Source organism: Protopterus annectens, chromosome 3.part1 (assembly GCF_019279795.1).
Source record: "Protopterus annectens isolate FY-2018-M chromosome 3.part1, PAN1.0, whole genome shotgun sequence".
Classification (NCBI taxonomy): domain Eukaryota; kingdom Metazoa; phylum Chordata; order Ceratodontiformes; family Protopteridae; genus Protopterus; species Protopterus annectens.
Genome location: NC_056732.1, coordinates 1,711,704,658 through 1,711,728,708, shown reverse-complemented (window position 1 = coordinate 1,711,728,708; position 24,051 = coordinate 1,711,704,658). Strand labels below are relative to the sequence as shown.

The following is a 24,051-nucleotide window of genomic DNA, read 5'->3' as shown; positions in this document are numbered from 1 at the left end:
GAGGTCAATAAAAAGACCGAAAAATGCATGCCCACAACTAGTGAGATTTGACTTTTTTGGTCTTAATATATCCATAAACACTTAAAATGTTAAAAAGTCATGAGCATTCAGAAGCCATGCAGCTGAAATACTTGATGTTGTTAAGGCAAGCAATAATATCCAATAGTTTGTGTGTTATTGTGTAAATAATGCCAGCCAAGCGGTATTCTGAGGGCTGAAGTCACAGGCACAGGGCCTCAACACTGATAGAAGGGTATTATTTACACAATAACACACACCCCAGAGGACATTATTACACTTTGAGAATGAGCTATATGTTAAAGTGTTTCGTATTTTTTAATTACTGTATGTATTTTTTTAATATTTTTTCATGTAGAATACTTCCTACACCTGATGTTTCAAACTTGCTGTAGTATATGTAACTGTTTTTGTGAAAAGTATTTTACATCCAAAATATAAGTTGTGTAAGTATTTAATGTCTACACACTCTCTCTCACACACACACACACACACACATACACACACACACACACACACACACACACACACACACACACACACACACACACACACACACACACACAAGCACACACGCACGCACTCACACTCACAAACACATATTTAGAAGCAGTCTACATTTAAAACATGTGATTAAACACAGTTAATAATGCCAGCCATTAAAAGTTTCATTCCTGCATAACTCTAAACTGTCCAGATTTTCATAGAATGTCTACATTTTTACTTCATTTTTTTTAATCTGTCCCTCATAGCATTTTATTTTGCTGGCAAACCATTGTGGGTTGAAGTCAATAAGTAATGACTTGCATTTGAGTTTCAGACTTCATCTCCTTCAGAAAATACATGCTAAGACATATTGTGTTATTCTAGCAACTTTCCAATTTTACAAGAGCAATATTTAAAATCTGTCCCTATTTTTATGCCTTTGTCCCACCATTATTTTTGACTTTGTCCAGATTTATTGACCTAAGAGGATGAGAGGTATGTGACTGCAGGCACTACTTCAGCTCAATCTCTTTCTCACTCTCACTTCTGCTTTCGCACACACACACATGCACACATAGTTGCATACACACACATGTAGACAGAAACATAACTTTACACACAAAGACATACACACACACACACACACACACACACACACACACACACACACACACACACACACACACAAACACACATGCATTTTTTGTTACATTATCTACTTATTTTAATTTTATGCTCACTAAACAACAAAAGCACTGCTTAGTGAGTGTCTAATCATGGCATCCATGAGCTTTTTTAGACTCTAAACTCTATAGCAGTTTAATATGCTGCCATGAAGTGGCACACTCACTTTTCATTGGGCGTTATCTGTATGCTGCCATGAAGCGGCACACTCACTTTTCATTGAGCGTTATCTGTATGCTGCCATGAAGCGGCACACTCACTTTTCATTGGGCGTTATCTGTACATTAACACTCTGCTGGAGATCGTTTGGTCTCCAATCAGTGTCTAATGACTTTGCCTGTTCTCTAAAGGAGGTTTAAGGTATCATACAGTGAGAACTCCAGCTTGGTTGGGTTTCTCTTGTAGTTTTTATAGAATGGTTTGTCTGTGTGACCTTTTTACCCTTTGGTATGTATCTCTGAAAATATAAGGAATCAGCCTGTTCCTGTGAATGTACTAAACAGACAAACCTTGGAAGGTTAGTGACCTGTCTTGATTTGCCAAAATCCCTGAGTAACATTAAGTAATAATATATACTTTGAACTGTATGTGCTAGCCACGATATCTTTGACAGGATGAAGAGGATAATTCACACTCTTTAAAGGTTTGTTATGGATCTGTGCATATACAACTCTTATCAAGTTTATTCAAAGTAACTATACTATTCCCATAGCCAGTAGGCTGAAATCTGTTATCACACTGAAGTTAAAACATGACTGAATGAGTAACATGTAAAAAAGACAACTGAGGTAGTAAACAACGAGGCACCATTTTAGCCTCTACTTAAACTGTTCAACCTCAGCCTACCTACCTGATGACTCCACAATGCACACCAACTGATATTCACAGAAAAAGAAGAACCAAGGTCCAGATCCACTCAGGAAACTTGATCAGGAAATCTGATGAAGTTTCCATTAGAGAGACGAAAGCTCTCAATAAAGTTTCCTGAGTGGATCTGGACCTTGGTTCTTCTTTTTCTGTGAATACCTGATGACTCCCCTAGACAAGGGTGGCCCCTCTACAGATCTGAGTAATTATAGGCCATCAGCCTCACTAGACATATATGCAAAGTCATGGAACATTTCATAGCAGAACTAATTTATGTCGGCATAGGCAACCTGACTGATCTGGATCACAATCAGTTTGGTTTTGTGAAGGGCAGGTCTTGTCTCTTGAACCTAGTAAGCTTCTTCAAAAATATTACAGAGCTGTGGGCAGTGGTCATTTTGTGTACATTGCTTATTCTGACTTGGCGAACACTTTTGACACTATTCCCCATCTTGGTATTATTGACAACCTAAATATACTTCTCTACATTGTCTGATGGATAGCAAATTGGCTATCCAATAAATCCTAAATTGTGAAAGTTGCCGGTTCCCATTCTGAATGTAAAATTGTAACTAGTGGGGTATAACATGGATCAGTGCTAGGCCCTCCCTGAATGTAACATTGTAACTTGTGGGGTATAACAGGGATCAGTTCTAGGCCTTCTCTGAATGTAACATTGTAACTAGTAGGGTATAACATGAATCAGTGCTGGGCCCTCTCCGAATGTAACATTGTAACTTGTGGGGTATAACATGGATCAGTGCTGGGCCCTCTCTGAATGTAACATTGTAACTTGTGGGGTATAACAGGAATCAGTTCTAGGCCCTTTCTTGTTTGCCATTTATTTTGCAGACAACCAAGCCAATATCCCAGAAGTGTCATTCACCATGTTTTCTGATGACAGCAAAGTGGGCACTGTTAGCCACATATCCACTGATACAAATCAATTTCAGCAAGGGCTGGAATATGCACGTAAATGTGTTGCAAAAATGGTCTCAAACTAAATGAAAAAAAGTGCACCTTAGTAGCATTTGACAAAAAAGTTACTCCCACCTCATATTTTATAAATGGAACTCCTCTTCAGACAGATACAATCATAAGAAGCATAGGTACTTATGCGGATAGCTCTCTCTCTCTCATTCAATCATCATGTTTCCACCATAGTCAGGAAATACTTCTATTTGGCCCAGTTGATTTCTAAGGGAATATCTTCAAATAAGTTATCCAACCACTATACTCTTTCCTCATCTGATGCATCAATGAATACAATATCCCCTTTGGTATGTACAAATCCAAGTGTATCACTCAACTGGAAAGGCCCCAAGGATTTCCAACTAAGAAAATTAAAGGTCTTAAGTCTTTAAATTACCCTGACAGATTAGCATGACACTCCTTTATACTCAGTAGCCTACAAGTTGGTGTGAGGTGACCTGTGTCTTGGTTTTCAAGCCAGGAAAGACCCAGTCCTATTTGACCTCCTATTCGTTTGCAAAACTAGTGGATCTACAAACATGCACACTAAAGAGCTCAGTATAAACCAGCTAATAAACAAGACTTGCTGGAGAGATGGGCTCCTAACTCAACGTATTTCTAGCCTATGGAATAAGTTACCACAATAGGTCAAACAAAGTACTACTTTGGCTAACTTTAAGGCCTGATTAGGTACCTAATAACCACAACCTCAGTGCCTTATGCTAATTTACTTAACTACTAAATCTTTATGGTTGGATGGGTAAACACAAATTTACACCAGCGTCCACTCATGACTGGCAGTAGAGTTTTACAGTGTCAAGTTGTGAGCCCAGCATCCAACCTTCCACGGAAGGCACACACACGCATTCATGCCTAGGGCCAATTTAGAGTGTCCAATCCACCTACAGCATGTCTTTGGGAGGAAACCCACGAAACCACAGGGAGGACAGGCAGACTCCACACAGAAGGCACCCCAGCCAAGGATAGAACCGAAGAACCTCTTGCTGTGAAGCGACAACGCTAACTGCTGCACCACCGTGGCCACCCTTCTTATGTTCCTATAACTAACGTAGCAAAAATGAGCCAGTTTCTGAATTTATAAAAAACAATTCATTCACTATAATTTTTGTGTATATGCAAGTTTTCTTGAAGCAATACAGTGATTTTGAAAAGCAATACAGAATGATTTGGTTGTTGGCAAAGTAAAATAAATATTTGCATATCAAAGGGGTTTTTCAGTGGACAATACTGAGCAATTTCTTTTTGTTCTTATCTTTCAGCATTACTGGTACTTTCTTGAGAACATTCATGCCATTGTAGAAATACTCACTCAAATTCTCACTCAATAACACACCCCACTTTTGGAAACCCTGTCATGTTACCATGCAGCAAAGCAGGAAGGAAGCCTATGTGCCAAGCATCCTCTACTTTCATGTTCAAATTACAGTCATTTTATTATTTCATTTACAATTATTTCATTAGCACATTAACTGTACTAAAGCATGTACCGTAACAAAAGTAGATTAACTTCAAACAGTTTTCATTAAAAATAATCCAACACAGTGACATTTTCAGCAATGCTGAGTTAACATACAGGCTCAGAAGATACATGCACAGAACAGAAATATGAGATACAGGTCAATATTCTTCTAATCAGGAAATGTTCCCAGTCCCCAGTGTTTCCAAGAAAAAAGCAACCAAACCCAATATATAATTATGACACTGCATTGCTCATTCTCACACTGTTAACATTTCTGATCTGGAGAGCGGAGATGCCAAATCCATTAGTGCTGAGGTTCTGAAATAAATTGGTTTGTTTGTTTACAGACTACAATGAGATCATAATATGCAATTACAGTAGGACAGAAACAAACTAATTACACACATCCGTTCATATGCAGTTATGTAACCTGAATATATCCATATATTTCTATATTACAGTTTATTAAGGAGTATATTGTTCTCACTTTCAGTTCTACAGAACCTATACAATACTTTAAAGGAGCTAAGATTTGTTCCCTAATTAGAAATACATTTGATAGTTAAGTAAACTTGCATGAAACACTGTTTTTAGGCTTATTAGGTATCTAAGCAGGCAGTTTACTACAAGGAAAATATTCTGTTTATAAAGTATATACTTAAAGACAATGCATTCAGTTTAATAAGTGATGAAAGACAGAAAACTAAAAGATATTAAATAGTTCTCTTGCTAAGACAGATTCCATACCCCCTAATGATTATAAGGTCCACTGTTTAGAAGCTTGCAGACTATTTCCAATGGCTTGTGGTGAATCAGGTGTCAAATGCTGGTCAGTTTATTAAGGCTGAATGTAAGCAGTGACGAATCCCTACAAAGTGAATGGTGTAATGGGTGAGGTCTATATTACTTCCACGAAAACCCTTTTCCGTGAACTTCTCTTTGTTGAACGCTAAGTGTCGAAATCTGATTCTGTTGAATGTCCTTTTCAGCGGATTTTTTCCTAGGGGAAAAAACACTTAGCCATCATCAGAAATTTGCCCTTTTCCCCACTGTAGTGCGATCTCAGAGTTGGTATATTTAGTTAGAGGGTTGTAGGAGTGAAGCCCCCCCCCTCTTTGGAGGGTTTTAAATGTTGTGAGGTTTTAGGTTGACAAAGTGTTTTTCCCCTCTATGAACAAATTCACTGAAATGGCCATTTGACGGAGTTAGATTTCACCAGTTAACATTCGGCAAAGAGCTGTTCCCTGAAACGGGTTTTTGTGGATGTAATATAGACCCTAACAAGTGCTGTTCTATAACAGGTTATAGCAATGTAGGCTCAAGATTGTCTAAAGAAGGGGACTGAAAGAGCATTCTACATCTTCTGTAGAGTTTTAGGGATCTGAATGGTTTAGTCATTCTTTGTCCTCTTTTATGAATGATTTCTTAGTTCTTCATAGGTCATTGCTCTGCCCACTGACTTTAGCAAAGGGCATCTGTAGCTACTGCAAGTAGCTTATGTTAAGTAAAATCCAATTTACTTAATATAGCCAGCAATCTCAATAAATAAAAGACTGTTTTAATTTAATGTATTTATTTGCTAACCAAGTTTTCAGTCACGAGCTGGGTTACAATGTCAAAAGTGTGTACAACATATATGACAGTTTAGAGTTGCCATTGCTAGTCAAGCAGTATGTCTTTGGGAGGTGGCAGAAAAATACACAACATAGAGAAAACATTACAAATTCCACACAGTAGAAGTCAGATTGTATTGAATTACAGATCTTGTGTGTGTGTGTGTGTGTGTGTGTGTGTGTGTGTGTGTGTGTGTGTGTGTGTGTGTGTGTGTGTGTGTGTATGGGGGGGGGCACAGACAGAAAGACAAATCCAAATTAGTGTAAAAAAGTAAATTAACAAGACTTGTCAAGAAAGAGGAATTATATTCTGTCAGTCTGAAAGGGCCTTGCTTTATGTGGAACTAGGATGTATCCTGTAATAGCTACAACAAGCAATGTGGAGTATGCACCATGTCAGTTATAATATTTTTAATGATCCAGTCACACAAAAACAGAAAAACAAAATGTGTGTAGTTCTCTCCATCTCAATTAATTAAAGAAGAACAGACATCTGTACTTTGTGTTATAATTAGCAGAGTGTTTTCTGTTTCAGGTATAAATTATCAGATATTTCAGGTTCTGTGCATATCCACTGCTTTTCCCTTTCAAGAAGGTTTAAAGGGACAAGATTATGACATGAACAGTTTGTTTTAGTACAGCTTTTTTTGTTTATCAGAGGTTATATGGCAATCTTGTCCTCGTAGAGTGACAATAGCAACATGATTGTCCATCCCATCAGAAGTCCAAGATTATGGAGAACAAAAAGAACCCATGGCTTCTTACTCCTCACATTCATCATTGCCGGCATCTGTGTAAACAGAAAAATCTGTTAGCTATGTCAACTATGACTTGGCAGACTGATATAATGCAAACAAATCCCCAATATCTATATGCATACTAGTGATGGTACTGCAACAGCCATAAACTGAAATACTTTCATTTGAGGTTCTGAATTATGCATAGACAGACATACCAACCAGAAATATGCTGACTTATCTATACTGTCAGATTGAGACACCAGTGATGGCACCAAGATTATAACAGATTGAGATATCCAAAATTTAAGACACCGGAATATCAAGTAAACTGAGATTGTCATAGTGACAGTATTGTGATTATCTACATATGAGAAGCTCCTGAATAGAGATGGTTTTGCAGATTAAGACTGTCCAGTTTGCATATTGTGCTAAAGTGGATATTAGTGTGACTTTGTACATATCATTGCTGAATATGTTGAGCAGTAATGGGTAAAATATATTAGCCTTGTTGGAATACCTGCTGTGACAGCAATTTGAGCTGATATGGTATTTTGTCCTTTAAAAGACTGCGTTCTCTGGTTGAGGTAGCTATTGAATCATAGAGCAGATCTCATCATAGTACCATTATGTGCATAATATTTAAAAAAATTTAATCCTAGGCTATTTCTATTTGCATTATACTACAATTGTATGTGGATTAAATGCGATGAGCAGCTGGAAAAATCCGCACAAGATAACACTGCAGTCTGCATGTTGTATTTAGCCGTTTTATTACCTCATATACGTTTCTAGAACAGCAGGAAAGTACACAATAAGGGTTTGTATATCACAGTTAGTAATTTGTTGCTTATGTTTTAAATAATGTGTGGCCATCGTATTATTCTGGATCCTGTTCATCTGCTGCCAGCCTAGTGATGACAGATTGAGTGCAGGATGTGATGGTAGCTTAAAATCTTTGTATTCCCGTCTAAGATGTCTTTTGTTGTCTAGTTTATCTTGTGCTCAGGTTTTGTTTGAAAATAGTTTTTCTTCCACTCACTCAGTGTTTCTTTTTGTAAGAAATAAATATAATACCTTCATGACCAGTTATCACTGCAGAGAAAGATAGTGCAAAATGCAGAAAGGTACTCTGATTGAAATGTTAAGTCTGAAAGCTCTACTCAGTGATATCAAGAATGCCTTAACTGATGCACACTTTGTAGGTGAATACCATTTTATGAAAATGATTGCTGTTGTCCCAGATTAACAGATCAAAAAATAGTTTCCTAATCAGTCCCTCGTAGTAAACTAGACCACTAACGCTATTTGTTGGGGGGGGGGGCATGTTTCCCTGCACACCCGCAATGCACTCACATAATCACAATACCTTTATTTTACAAATCTAAGTCATACATCTTCAGGGTAGAGAAAACGGCTAATCTGCATTCTTTGCAGAAGTTGTCCTAACAGTGAAGTTTGCAGAGATGCAGAAGGGAGGAGGTTCCACTGTAAAATATACCTAGTTCAAATTGCTGTGAAAGGAACCAGTTCTGCAAAACTGTATTCAATGCCATTTCAGTAGCAGGATATATCATCATCCTTATATTATATATCCAAATGTAATGCTATGTGGGGGTCGGGGATGTAAGGTTATGCCTCAAAGAGTTTGCCAGTACAGCTCATAAAGATAATTGGCAGAAGTAGAATTTAGATGGACAACCTAATTTAACTGAAGGGTTTTTTATTTCTGTAACCTGTTACTCAAACCAGCCTTGTGCTTTACTGTGAAGTTGCCTAGTCTAAGTAAGAAGTTTTATGTAAATGTTTATTTTATTTCTTACCACTGTTTTTCACCCTTTATGGGAAGGAAGGGATAGCTTCTGGACAATAAAATTTACTTTTTCATAGATTAGTACTAGGTTAACTGTCCTCTGGGGCCATTTTAAGCCTTGCCAATTACCCCTTTGATTTATATTTTGTTGTTTTACCTTTAATTTTCACTGTTTGTTGTTAGAAAGGGATAGGTTTTTAGACAGGAAACTCTAGGCATCCTAAAGGATATAGTCAGCTATGAAGTCACACAGACTGCAGATAGGACAATCCCTATTCCTGTGCCAAATAGGCTCCATTTTAAGAGGTATGTACCCATAAAACATGCCTGAGCCCCAATTGATGGAAATGGACACGCTTGTTAAATATTTACCTTCTCTGTTATGGCTGCACTGTTGGTTGCAGAGCTAATATTACCTGTAATGTTTGTTTTGTCACATACCTGTTTGTTTATATCCTGGCTGGCTGGTGTTGCTAGGGCAGTTTTACTGTGAAATAAGTACAAGGCGTACACATGCTTTTGAAAGTTATTGATGAGTCTATTTGTCATTTGGTTGATGGGCATGGTGTACCATGTATGTTGGATACTTTTTGTAGATCCTTTACCTGGATGATTCAAGGAGCCTGTACAGAGTCTGCACTAGAACTACATTTTAGACAAGTATGCTATAGAATATTTTAAAAGGAGATCACATGGTAATCCTTCGCACGAAGTTGTGTGTGTGTGTGTGTGTGTGTGTGTGTGTGTGTGTGTGTGTGTGTGTGTGTGTGTGTGTGTGTGTGTGTATAATTTCCTATAACAGACTGGGATAAAAAGGCATGATATGTCAATAAGCTGAGCAGATTGCCTTTCTTTTTTATTGTGTCTGTGTGGACATTGCTAAAATTGATTAAATGTAAGATTATAAGATTGTAATTCAAACAAATTCAGAGTTAGATATTCCTGGAGGATTTCTTAATGTTAATTAAGGTTGTTCAAGGCTACATTTGCAAGTAACTTGGCTACAATTCATGCCACATTGCACTGAAACAGCCATACTTTATACACATCTAGTTCACATTATTGATAGATGAGAAGGTCAAACAGCTAAATATTGAGCCAAAATTATTGACTTTCAGAAAGTTCAAAACAAAATTAAAAGTTTGTAGTACATTAAGAAAATACAGAAATAACTTTGTCATAAAACAGTCTGTGCTGTATGTACATGTTAAGCATCTTTGTGTTGTTGTATAACTAAGCAACTGGTAGAATTTAACACTAAAAACGCTCACAGCCATTGTGAAGTCTTTGAAACGCAATTTATTGTAAATCCACAAGAAAGCGTTATTTTTTGTTTAAAACAGCGTAGTAAACTTCATACCTCTCAAGTGTACCTCATTATGAGGAACATACCTCATTTGGGGTCTTAAAAAGTTCATGTTCCTCGCAGTTCCACATTGAAAGAGTCTGTCAGAGTGTCACACATTAAGTGAGAATTTTTTTAAGTGAAATCCATGGCAAATAGAAATTAATCATATTAATTCATTAAAGGATCTTCTTTATAAGTTAAAACCAGCATATTTTAACCATTCTATGACCTTCCTAGTTGAAGTTGTTAGTAAGTCACATTAGAGTATGTGTTCCACATTTTGCCCATTTGTTCCACATTATGAAGGTGACTGTTCCTCATTTTGGAGATGAAAGGTTGAGAGCTATGTAGTAAACTCACTCTCATTAAAAAAAAAATAGAAAAAGTTGTTTTCCTTTTGACATATAATCTTCTCCATACTGTGTTTTAAACAAATGTACTGTTTCTTACTGGCATGCATTTTTCATACGAGTTAATGTCAGTCAGTTTTCATGAATCACATTTTGTGGGGAGCAAAGGCAGGATGCAGATGAAGAAAGTGAACCACAGCAGTTAACTTTTCTTTTTGGTCACAAATACTGTAAAAACTCCTTTTTAAAACATAACCAATTGCTAGATTGTGTCATTAACCTTGTGGATGCACACCTCCCAGACTAGTGTATGTTGAGATGAATGGAATGATGTGGAAAGACAGATTTTGTTATTATCCTTGCAATGATGCTAGCAGTCATCAACCAGATATTGTCTATTTGATTTGTGAGGACAGCTGAGATGACAGGAATAGTGTAATAAGATATGTATTATTATTTAAAATTATGCTGGCAGTGGTAAACCAGATATTTTGGCAATGTTTCTAGCTTTGTAATTTGCATGGCACAACCTGGAAACGTGTGGTCAATTGTTTGAGTGGATTGTGGCTATGAAATTATATTATATAGCCATCAGATGTCAGACTGCAACTTATGGATGGGGGTTATGGTTGCCAGGGTGAATAACTCTTGTCATTTGCTCACTTTAAACCATCACTCTGTGGTTTGGCAGGACTTGTGTATTTGTGAGAAGTAAGATGGAGTACATTGGATACCTGATATGCACAGACAGAGTAGGTATAAATGCTGTGTTTACAAGTTGGAAAACTAAGCAACAGTGATGAGCATTTCTGCAATACTCTTAGGTTCACTGACAGGTGTTTTTGAGTTTCAGATTTCATACCCTACAGAAAAGTCATACTGATGCAAGACCTACTGCTCTTTCTAAGTTTGTAAGAGCAGCATTTAAAAATTGTCTATTTTTTGGACCTTTGTCCTACTTTTATTTATGGCCTTATCCAGATTTCTTGCTCTGAGGTTGAGAGTATATGAAATGTGTCAGGGGCTCAGGGCCATCAGCTGGAGACGTGTCAAATTGCGACATACTTGTTGTAACTTGTACCCCCATGTAGTGACTTTAGATGTGTCCAGGCAAGGAGCACTTAGAGTATCCAAGGTAGACACAAGTACAGTCATGGCTTTTAATCTGTCCTTTGTTTTGCAGAATGTTCTGGTTTTATGTCATTTTTATACTGTTGATTTTGTGTATTCAGAAAAAGGATTTTGTTGGCTGCTTGTTTTTTTATACTTTATTTTTTTTACTGGCATTCCAGTAATTATTTTTTTTATGCATCACAGCCTTTGATTCCCATCTAGATATTAAGTAAGCTGTCATGTAGCCAAGGCATTGAAATATTGTTTTCTTCTACACTTCATTTTTGTTTTGGGTTGGACTCTCATAGTGATAGCTTGTTGGCAAACAGGGAAGCAGTGTATTTAAAATACCAGTTTTTGTGGTTTTGAGCATAGTGAAAGAGAGAATGCTAGCAACGGAGTCCGAGTATGAAGTACTGTTTGCAGTATACCGCAGAGGTAAGTGTTCAAAGCAATGTGTGTATGTAACAATGTGTGCTGTGTAGACTATTCAGCATGAGCCATACTGACTGAGCATTTATTTCATGTAAATAAGTATGTGAAGCATTGATCCCATTGCACCATAGCCACCCCGTCTTGTTGGCCACGCCCTGTCTTGTTGGCCACACCCCATCTCGCTGGCCACACCCCATATTGTTGGCCACACCCATCCAGCTGTCTCCTGCAGCCCCTCTTTGATTTGAAGTCACCAGCCGCCACTGTCTACATGCCAGATAATGACAGAGTAAGGCTGTCATATGTGAAAGTACCAACATAACTACACACTCAGATCCTCACAGTGAAGGTGTGGATATATATATATATATATATATATATATATATCTATATATATCTATATATATCTATATATATATATATATATATATATATATATATATATATATATATATATATATACACACACACACACACACACACACACACACACACACACACAGACACACACACACACACACACAAGGGGGTGCTAAACAGTTGTAAGACTGACCAGTTTTCTAAATTCTGAGTGTTATTTTGCCTCTGTAGCTGAAAACATGGTTATTTCAGCTTGTAAAGTGCCAATATGCCGAATCATAACACTATGTTTTGACATTGTTTCAGATCATTGATTGAACCATGTAAAAAAAAAGGTGTGGAAAAGTGTGGAACTCCAAGCCGTCATGAAGTTCCTATTCCTCCAAATGAAATCCATGAATGTGACCTTCTCACTCAACTGTGAGGAAATGGTGTGCAAACATTCAGCATGAAGATTTTGAAAGTGAAGATGCAGTAAGGTCTGGGAGGCCTCAAACGGTGTCAACTCCTGAAATTGTTGACTATGTCCATTACCTGATTTTGGCAGATTGGTGAATATTGGCTAAAACAATTGCTGAGACACTGCAGATATCCAGTGAACATGTTGCGTTTATAATCCATGAGCAGCTTGGATTACAGAACCTGTCAGCCAAACGGGTGCCCGAATGTTTGAATGTAGATAAGAAAAGACATCCAGTGGACACTTCCAAGTTGATTTTTTGGTGTTTTTGTTGAACTGGTGCTAACTTTTTGGAAAGACTAGTTACTGCTGATGAAACATAGTTACACCACTATGATCCTGAGACAAAACAACAGTCCATGCAATGGCAGCACTCACTAAGGTCAAAGAAGTTCTAGATCCAAAAGTCAGCAGGAAAGGTCATGGCCAGAGTGTTTTGGGATCAGGAAGGTGTTGTAATAACTGACTATCTTCCAAGGGTCCAAACAGTTAATGAGGAATAGTACTTTCTGTGCCAGTTAAAGGAGGCATTGAAAGAAAAAAAGAGAGGGAAACTGCAGAAGGGAGTTATGTTTTTTTACAGGACAATACACCAGTTCACAAGGCTGGCAAAATGGTGGATGATTTGATGAAATTGGGGTTTGAGTGCATAAACCATCCCCTCTACTCACCAGATATTGTTTCATCTACTTCCCGTTTCCAAACCTTAAAAAGAGTTTGAAAGGGTGGCAGTTTTTGAGTAATTTGGGGAGGATTGCAGCAGCAGAACAGTATTTCAGTGACCAGACTTCAGACATTTTCTGGCAGAGATACAGAAACTTCAGACATGATGTGCCATGTGTGTTGAACTTCAGGGAGAATAAGTTGAATAACTTGTAAGTTTCATGGCTGCATGTCATTCCCTTCTTGGTCAAGCTTAAAACTTTTCAGCACCACATCATAGATATATATATATATATATATATATATATATATATATATATATATATATATATATATATATATATATACACTGCGCAATGGAGACACCATTGACCATGCCAGGTAATGACAGGGTGAGGTTCTCATAAGTGAAAGTACTACTGAGACACTCACAGTGAATGTGCTGTGACAACTAAGGATGAAGTAAGATATTTATCCACCAGAGATAAACAACTGAGACACCCATCAGTGAAGGGATATATATATATATATATATATATATATATATAGCTATAAAATGAGCTACAGTAGAGGCACATGCACATTTGCTTAGACTTGCCCCTCTAACCTCGCTTTCCTAATAAGTAAGTAGTGAGGGTCACATGAACTACGGCTCTCCTTCCAAGCATTCATTGTGTAGTACATACTGTGGAGTGTAATGCTAGCTTGTGCAGGTCAGCAACAAATGAGAAGTAAGGTCAGCTTGTAGCTCCATAGGGAAGTACTAAGTGAGCTGACCTTGTGGGCCATTTTAAGCCTAGCCAATTTCCCTTTCAAAAGTGAGAATTAAACCCTGTACTTTGCGATTGTGAGGTAAACACCTTAACCATTATACTAACCATTATACCAACCCCAAACCATGTGTACAAAAACCATCTCTGATTTAAGCAGGCACCAATATTTGGACAAAAAAGTGAAAAACAATGATGCATCTGGGGAGGAGGAACCCACAGGCTGGCAAGCACAGTACACTGGTTAAGGAATGGATTAAGAAAAATGACTGTATGCAGCAGTGTTTAATAAAAATACCTGCAGACTGTTATGTTCTAAAATGATTTATGCCACTTGATTTTTACATTACAAACACTTGGGTTTAAAAAAAATACAGTACAGATTTAGGATAGCAGTGATTGCAATTATAAGTAACTGGCAGCATAGGACTGGATACTCATACACATCCTACCCCATATCCTTTGCTAGGTCTACCAGACTTTGGCAGACCCACCCCCAGACTTATTCCATAAAGGCTGAGGCTGACATGGACCATAAGTACATCGTGGGGGGTTCCATCCTTCACGCCATCTGCCAGGGGATTTTTTTATTTATGCTCTACTCCATTTTCTGTCTCCCCTGCAATCTTTTTGGTTTTCATCCAGAAGGTGCATGTACAGTGGAGATATGTTAATGTATCTTTTGCCTTGCCAATTCAACAGTTCAGTCAATGTCCCCACCATCATCACTCTTATGACTATACCCCCACTCCCCTTCTTCACATCTCCCTATCCTCCACCAGGGATCTCATGGGGAATGCTGTTGAAATTGCCCTTCCCCTGGATGGTAATGCCTCTCCTGACACTGTCAGTCACCCATACCACTAAATGAACACAGGTTGCTTGGTCCATACTCATGGCTTTATTCTTCTATGCCACCTGACCAGCCAAGAAATACTTTTTGACAAATGCTGTTCATGATTTTCTGACTGCATTTTTTAGGAGAGCCACAACAAATATAGTCTGTTATGTAGTTTGGCACAGGAGACAGCAGAGAATTTACATAAGTACTTGTCCCACAAATTTTAGTAAATGCAGACTGTTTTACATTCCATAGCAAGAAATAGATAAAACACAAAAGTAATATGAATTGTACTCTAGAGCTTCGTATACTGACAGAATACACTGTCCAGTGAAATTTTAAAGACCATAACTACAATTATTGGAACAGCAAAACTAAAACTGGATCTCAGGGAATTCCCCTTACTCTGAAGTATAGTGATCTTACACATAACAAGTGCGATTAATGGGTGTGTGAACAGTACAGCCTCCTTGCTTTGAAAAATTATGCAACACTGAGTTTTAGAATTTGTTTTTTTTTTTTGTTTGTTTTTTTTTTTTATTTGACTCACAGTTTATTCCTTGGGACTCGAAGGATCAGATCTTAAATTTCTGATAGGTAACTGGCTGAACATTGCCACTTTGGAGACTGTAAGATATATATTTGTGTGTGGGATATATCATGCAGGGGTGGCTTGTGGCTGTAGCCCTCACAAATGTAAAGAATTAAAAATATTTTCTTTTCCATTTTTTTTCATTTTACCATTACTACTACTATATTTCAGGAACTTGGAATTTGGTTTCAATTTCTTTAAGAAAATGACATCTAATTTGGTTAGGCATGTTGTAAACAGATAAGCTTTTATGAATACAGCCCTATAGTGAATAACTGATTATACATTATTACAGGGCTTTGACCTTGTGTAGGATGCAATAATGCCATTTCTCTGTGGGTACTTGGGCTGCTACATCAAGTAGTAGTTTTGATCAGTGCACTATCCCAATAAACAAATATAAATAAATAAATACTTTACTTTGACTACTCTTTGTGCAAAACAAAGTAGAAATACATTATTTTGGCATTTTTATCACATCAGACATCTGATATGTGCCCAGCCAACAATGTTGTTAGAATTTTTGTAAACATGGGCTGCCCATAGATAAAAGTAGAGTGACCCTGTAGTCAGTTGCTCAAGCAACCAGTAATTATTTTTGTTTTGAAGGACTAATGTGCATTTGTTTGAAGCATGTTGCAATACTTTACTCTGGCAACTTACTGCGTGAAACAGAGTTTAAATATACTATGGCCATTATGTTTTTTTAAAAACAGCCATCTGAAATATGCACTGTCAACAAAGTGTTTATAATTGCTGCCAATGGGGGTCATCTGTTGATGACAATAACTATATGTGGAGGATTGGCAGTTCATCTAAAAGTAACGCTTTGGCCATAATGTCTTTCATTTTCTATCACAGGCAACCTCAGTACTACACAAAATAAGGGGATATCTTTGGCACATTAGACAGTTTGTGTATGATAACCACTGATTATTGGCAGAGTGGCTCTCCAGTAACTGTCTAGGTGACTTCTTGGCTGTGGTGCCTTATGTGTGGAGCATGAATGCCTCCTTGTTTCTATGGGGGCCTTATCCAGGTGTTCTGATTTCATTCAGTGCACCAGACACATGCCATAGTTGAATTGACATTCCTCCAACTTGCCTGTAGGTAACCAAGCTATCAGTGTGTGTGTGTGTGTGTGTGTGTGTGTGTGTGTGTGTGTGTGTGTGTGTGTGTGTGTGTGTGTGTGTGTGTGTGTGTGTGTGTGTGTCTGTGTGATATATATATATATATATATATATATATATATATATATATATATATATATATAAAATGATAGACTTTGCTTGACAGGGACAGTGTCAGTACATATGCGTATGCATCAAATATGTAATCATCAATTTTATTTGAGGGCAGACACAATATTGGGGGCATATATAGCATCACTGGTTAGCAACAAAAACAAAATAACTAAGTAATTATTTATTTTATTTTACATTTGTTAATTGGGATGTTCCAACTGGACACAGGTCCATTTTCAGTGGAGGCCTGGGGATAAAAGCTCACAGTAAGTAAACTTTTACACAATATGTTAAAATACAGTATACAGAGAATTTTCAAATAATATGTTAAAATACAGTATACAGCAGAAGACATAACAAGACCTATATATACAGGAAAAATAGTTACACCTGGTTAACAGAATAAGTATACAAATTCAGTCAGCATTAGGAGAAGACCTAGACTGCAATATATATTACAGTAGGTATATTAGGAAGTGAGGTATATAAGTGGAATAATTTGAGAACTTATGTAATACATGGGCATAGGCACTTATTCTTTAAGTGTGTTCTAAGTGAGTTTTTAAAGTGAGAAGAGGTAGGGGCAGAAATCAGAGCAGGAGGGAAATTATTCCAGGTTCTAGTGATGGAGTGGGAGAACGGTGCTTTTCCTGCAGTATTGTTAGCCCTAGAGATACAGAGGAGGGGTTTGTCAGAAGATTAGAGAGGACAATTTGTGCTATAGTGGGTGAGAAGTTGGCCTTGTGCAGGTTTTTTTCTGGATGTGTTACCACTGTTTAAAAACAGTGCATAAATGCATTACAGATCATCTAGACGCTTGGAGCTTCTGGGGGTCACCAACACCCAAAACCTCTGTCAGTATACATAATGGTATTTAACACAGGCTTATAGGCACCTCATCATCAATCTCTACCCTGAGCTGCACATAATCTAAACCAGCTCTACTCAAACAGTGCACAGAAACTTAAGATGTGTTTGTGGAGTTATAGATGGTGTGGTCATTGTCTCTTTAACTTTTACCAAAATTAAGCTTTAGAGGTGTGTACAGAAAGTCACTACAGTTTGTCTAGAAGCAGTGTACTGTCTAGAAACTACAAGTCAGGATAAATCCCTGTGATCTTTATTTTTTCACTTTTCTCACAATCAAATATCAGACATTTATACAGGTGACTAACATTTGTGTTGAAGGGTGAGGAGAAAGATCTGCCAGTTTGTGCAGAGGGTAGCACTACCACAGGTCATCTAATAGTTTACTGCTAAACACTCTCAACTTAGACCTTTAAGTGACTCTCCCCAACATCTTCCCATCTGCTAAGGATCTGGTTTAATGGCTAGGCACTTCCCTGTCATCTCTGTTTCTGGCCTGGTGGATATGGACATCTTGAGGCAGTGTAGTAAATGCCTCATGTTCATAGGTTCATAGGTAGGTACAAGGCTATCGGCCCAAGGGCCTATGTGAGCCTAGCCAGCAAGGTTCCCTGGCTTTTGCCAGCCAAGAAGTTATTTTCCTGTGCCCCTGTTGAGCAGAGCCACAGAAGTGATCCCCAGGGTGAATTTCCTATTTCCCATCCACTCATCAAGATTTCTCTTGAAGAGTGCTAATGAGGAACTATGCTTGACATAGATAGGTAGCTTGTTCCAGAGTATGGGAAGTCTATGGGACAGGAATCTATTCCTCCAGCATGTTCTGTTTATTGTGGTAACAAGGTTTAGGTCCCTAGAGCATGTATCTCAGAGTGATTGGGATTTCTTTAGGTGTAGCTTGTCCAACAGCTTAGGGTTTGACATAGCTTTGTATGTTAGGCAGAGTTCACCTCGGAGTAGGCGATATGCTATAGAATAAAGCTGGAATTTTTGTAGATGGTCAGATAGGGCATCTGTTTGAGTCCCATAATCCTCTTTGTGAGGTACTTCTGTGGCCTTTCCAGCTGTTGCAGATGTCTTGTGAGGTACATACCAAAAGGGAAGTTGTACTCAATAATGGGTCTAATGAGAGCCGAGTAGAGGGGAACAGAGACCTCTTTTTTCCTGGATGAGAACCCTTTCATGATGAGGTGTGCCACATAGAAGGATTTCCTGACTACTGTGGTGATGTCATTATCAGTGGAGAGGCTACTGTCCATCTGAGTCCCAAGGTCTCTTATCACACTTTCCGCATTAAGTGGACTGCGCCTATGCCAAAACATGCTTCTGGAGCATTTCTCCCCAGGCCTCCGCTGAAAACAGGATCTGTGGAACCTAGTCGGACTTTCCCGGTCAACAAATGTTAAATAAATTAAACAAAAAATAAAAATGTGGTAGTTCATGGGTACAGAGTTTTTTCCGAAGCGGATGACATGCACTTTCTTGGCGTTGAACTTGAGACCATGGCTTTGATACCAGGCATCTGTCTCAGTGAGGCCCTTCTGTAGGATGTCCACATTGTCTGGGGACTCAACTATGGTGCCTAATTTGCAGTCATCTTTGAACTTCACCAGCCAAAGGCCCTCTGTGTTAGCCCGTATTTCAGAGAAGTAGATACCAAACAAGAGAGGACCCAGGACTGAACCATGTGGCACTCCACTTGTCACTGGTTTGAAGTCAGATTTGGAGTTTGCAACTTTTACAGTGTGGGTTATGTCAGTGAGCCAGTTGGTGACCCATCTTGTGACATATGGATTTATACCCAGCTTAGTGAGTTTATCTATAATTCCAGAATGGTGACTGGTGTCAAAAGCCTTGGCGAGGTCAAGATAGGATAAGATAGAACTGCCTTACCCTCATCCACAGATTTGGTGACTGTTTCTAAGAAGTCGATCAGGTTCAGGAGGGATGATCTGCCTTTCACAAACCCGAACTGGGTGGGGTCCAGAGTTTGGAGATTACCAATGTCTTTGTTTATGAGTTCCATGATGAAACATTCCATGGCCTTGCAGACCAGGCTCGTCAGGATAATAGGGCGATAGTTCCCAGGGTCCATGATGGCTCCCCCTTTGTGGAGTGGTATAAATGTTGCTGTACACCATTCAGTAGGTACAAAGCCTGACGTGAGGCTATGATTGAACATGGTGCTTAGGTGGGTGGCTAGTTCTTTCTGAAGTTCATGTAAAACATAGCCTGGGATGTTGTCCAGTCCCATGGATGCTGTGTTTTTGGCTTTGGAGAGTGCAGTTTTTACTGGCGCAGTTGTGATTACAGGGGCTCTGCATTCCTCCAGTATAGATATGGGCTCTTTAGGGGGTGATGGGGGGTAAAGTTAGCACTGAACCTATCAGCCAGGATGTTGGCGATATCAGTTGGTTCTGTGATTTTTGTGACATTGTGCTGTAACTCAGAGCAGATCTTGGTGTTGTCATTGAGATTCTTGACATAGCTATAGAATGCTTTGTGGTTGTCCTTGGAATCAGTGACAATCTTGTTTTCTTAGCTGGCTTTGGAGGATTTTACGAGGGATCTCAGCTTCTTACTGAGGCTGACCAGGGAGCTCTTCCACTCATGGGATTTTACTCTCTTTTGCAACAGTTTCTTCCTTCTGTTGTAGAGTTTGTTTATAGCAGGGGGCCACCAGATTGGCTTCCTTTTTTGGAGGATAGTGTCTTGGTTCTGTTGGGGATAGCCTGATCCATGCACTCATGTATGTGCTTATAGACTGCATTTGTGTAGGATTTAGCAGTCATAATTGTATTGTCCATCTGCATGGGTGTCGTAAAGTTTGCCACTTCTGTCTTAAGAAGCATAAAGTTGGCTTTGGAGAAATTTTTACAGTGGTTTCCTTAATGGGGGTTGGGGACGAGATGTGGATATCTATGGTGATTAGCTTATGGTTGGATCTGACCAACAAGGAATTGACTTCAGGTGTGGAAAACTAGTCACTCATGTTGGTAATGACTAGGTCTAGGAAATTGTTGCCCCTGGTGGGGGTGTGGATAAGTTGATCCAGGGCATTGGAATTTATGAATTATAGAAAGTGTTGAGTGAGGGAGTTGGTACATGAGTAGTTTTCCCAGTTAATAATGGGGTCATTGAAATCTCTCATTATTAGGGTGTTTGGTTAAACTGTAATATTTTCCAGTATATCAAGAAAAGAGGAGTGGGAATCCTGGGGCATGGTGGTGGATATGTAGCAAGCTACAATTTGGATTGCAGTTTTGCCCAGAGTTAGTTCCACTTGGATAATTTCAGATGCATTATGTTGGGCAACTAGCCTGGATGTGTGGATATCCTTAATGAATATGGACACACCTCCGCCTTTGGTGTTCTGATCCAGGTTAGATGGCCGAAAAGTATGGTATGAGTTATAGCCTGGTAATGCAGGGGTGCTCTCTGTAGCCTTGAACTAGGTTTCAGTCACTGCACAGATATCGATGTTCTCCATTTTAAGGAGTGCCACAAGTGAGTGCATTTTGAGGTTTAGGCTTCTAGCATTGAGTAGCATTACCCTCATTTTTTGCTTTCCTGTACCTGTTATAGTGGTGGGATTGTCATTTAAACCTTGCCTAAAAAGGCACTATAGTGGTGGCAAGAGCCTTAGCCAGTATCCAGAATCCCACGGGCGACAGGTGTAGGTCATCTCTGGCAAAGCATCATGGCCTGTCAACTATGTCATCCCAGGCAGACAGATACTGGATCCCCTTAGAATGACACCAGAACCTTAGCCAATTGTTGAAGTCAATCATTTTGTCCTTGTACTGCGGTATCATTCTGGGTGAAGGTAGGATGCTACTGAGGGCTAGGGTCATAACTGCCTTGATTACAAGATCGGAGAGCTCTTCCATGTCTCTTTTCATGTAGTCCAGGGAGGTACATCTCAGGTTGCTCACAGCAACATGGACAATGACAAAGTCATATGTGTACTTGTTGTGGAGTAACCTGAGTGTGTGGGTTATGTGGTGGATCCTGGCACCCGACAGGCAGCTAACAGTAACCCTCTCCTTGTTTAGTCAGAAAAACACAGTGTGTGTGAGATGTAGATACATAATGTCATTGGAGGCAAAGCTTCTGCATCACATATGACAAATGAAAAACAAGTTGTTGGCGTTACACCCAAAACACTCACTATCAACAGTAAGGTGCAAACACATAGACCCACATATGCAGCGCTTCTCACTTGTAATCTACCCAAACATAAAAGACCTCCTAAAAGCACCTCTCAGTGGCCCTGAACACACTCAAAAAAGACAGCACTTCACAAAACACATAATTCTGAAAATCACAGTAGCCCCATTTCCAAGCCCATAAGGCAGCACATAACACAACCTAACATTCTAGTTATTGGGGATTCCATTGTAAGATATACTGATGTCCCCCTTGCCAGGCTAAACAAGAAGAAGATCACAGTGACCTGTGTCTCTGCAGCCAGGTTCCATCGGATCATGCATGCACTTAGGCCTTTAAATCATAAGTACCAGTGTGACACAGTCACAGTCCATCTGGATGTAAATGACCTAAGATGTACCTCGCTGGACTATGTGAGGAGAGATATGATGGAGCTCTCTGAATATGTGTCTCAGGCAGATATGAATCTAGCCTTGAGCAGCATCCTACCTTCACCAATGATGATGCCACAGTACCTGCAAAAAATTATTGATTTGAAACATTGGCTTAGTTTCAGGTGTCACAACAATGGGATCCAATATCTGTCAGCTTTGCAAGACATGGTCAACAAACCACAGTGCTTAGCCATAGATGGTTTGCACTTTTCACCAATTGGCTTCTGGATATTGGCAAAAGCTTTGTCTAGCCCCATAGTGCCTTTTTTCAGCTGTACCAAGTTGTTAAACCCTCCAACATAAGAAAACTCACTCACGACTACCTAAAGGTACTGCTGCTTAATGCTAGGAGTTTAAATAAAAAACTTCACTTCCTGGAAGCAGTCCTCGCACTAGACAATGCAGACATATCTGCAGTCATGCAAACATGGTTCAGAACCATAGAAAGCACCCCAGCTATCAAAGGCTACAATGCCTTTAATACATTTCAATCCCCATCAGCTTAGGATAAAACAAAGGGAGGAGGTGTCTTAGTGTTCATAAAGGACAAGTACACTGTTAGACTGTTCCAACAACATGACTTAGTTGAGCTGCTCCATGCCCAACCAACCATATCTACAGACCCCTATCATATGCTTGCTAACTACAGATCCTCTAACATGTGTCTGGAAAACCACACCTCCTACGTAAATCTACTAGAATCTCTTAACATTCAGTCTAACACCATGTTATAGGTGACTTCAATTAACCCTCCATAAACTGGGAGACTTATATAACCCATAATTTACTTGCTCAGAGGTTTTTGGACTTCATCAACACAAACACCCTGGAGCAACTAGTTATCTCCACAGCAAGAGTTACAAATATCCTAGACTCATGAACATCAGAGGATGTTACTGCATCTCATGTTTTAATTCTTTCCTGGTAAGATCTGACCACAAAACTATCTCCTTTAGTATTAAAACTAACTTAGAACCCCCATCAAACTTCAGACCTGTTAAGAACTTTGCTAAGGCCAATTACCTAAAACTACGTGACAGGTTATTAAATTTCCAAGCCCCTCTGAACCAGGATGACACTGAGACCTTCTCTGAGCTGTACACAAAAGTACTGTACAACCAAATTCATAGCTCCATAGAGAAGGCAATACCTGTCCAAGTCAAACTTATGATTACTGGCAAAAATAAACCACCCTGGTGGACACCTAAATAGACTATTCAAAAAAAAAAAAAAAAAAAAAAAAAAAAAGAAGAAAGACAAAACAATGCAAAAAAAAAACAACTAAACAAAAAAAATAAACAATTAAGCTATTTAAATCTTCCAAAGCAAACTATGAGGCAAAGATAGCCTACAAGGTGAAAGATAACCACAATTACTATGTTGTAACCTCAGGGAAAATGCTCAGCAATGTGCCAAGTTAATCATGAGCGTCAACAATTACACCCAGCCTGAAACTATTGCAAACCTGCTGGCCAAAAAGTTCCATTCAAACTTCTCTCCCCATCACTTCCTACCACACCCAAAGAAATATCCACAACCATACCCCAACCAGTCATTACAAGGGATGAGCTCCTTACTGTGCTTACTAAAGCCAAAAACACAGCCTCCATGGGTCACAACAACATTTCAGAATGCTTCTTAAATAGCTTAAAAAAATCTATCAGGGCCACTAGAAGCCGTCTCTTTAATCACAGCCTCTGGACTGGTTGTGTCCCAAAGGAATGGAGAACTGTAACA

The 24,051-nt window shown here is 38.9% G+C and overlaps 1 protein-coding gene across 1 annotated transcript in view; it reads right to left on the bottom strand.

The window, feature by feature from the left end:
• Positions 1-4,455: 4,455 nt before the first annotated feature.
• SLC39A4 (solute carrier family 39 member 4) overlaps positions 4,456-24,051 on the bottom strand; it is a 471,457-nt gene continuing 451,861 nt past the window's right edge. Inside the window, exon 11 of the mRNA XM_044067721.1 lies at positions 4,456-6,910. Within this exon, the coding sequence (XP_043923656.1) occupies positions 6,782-6,910 (129 nt within the window). The 3' untranslated portion in view covers positions 4,456-6,781. The remainder of the gene's footprint in view (positions 6,911-24,051) is intronic.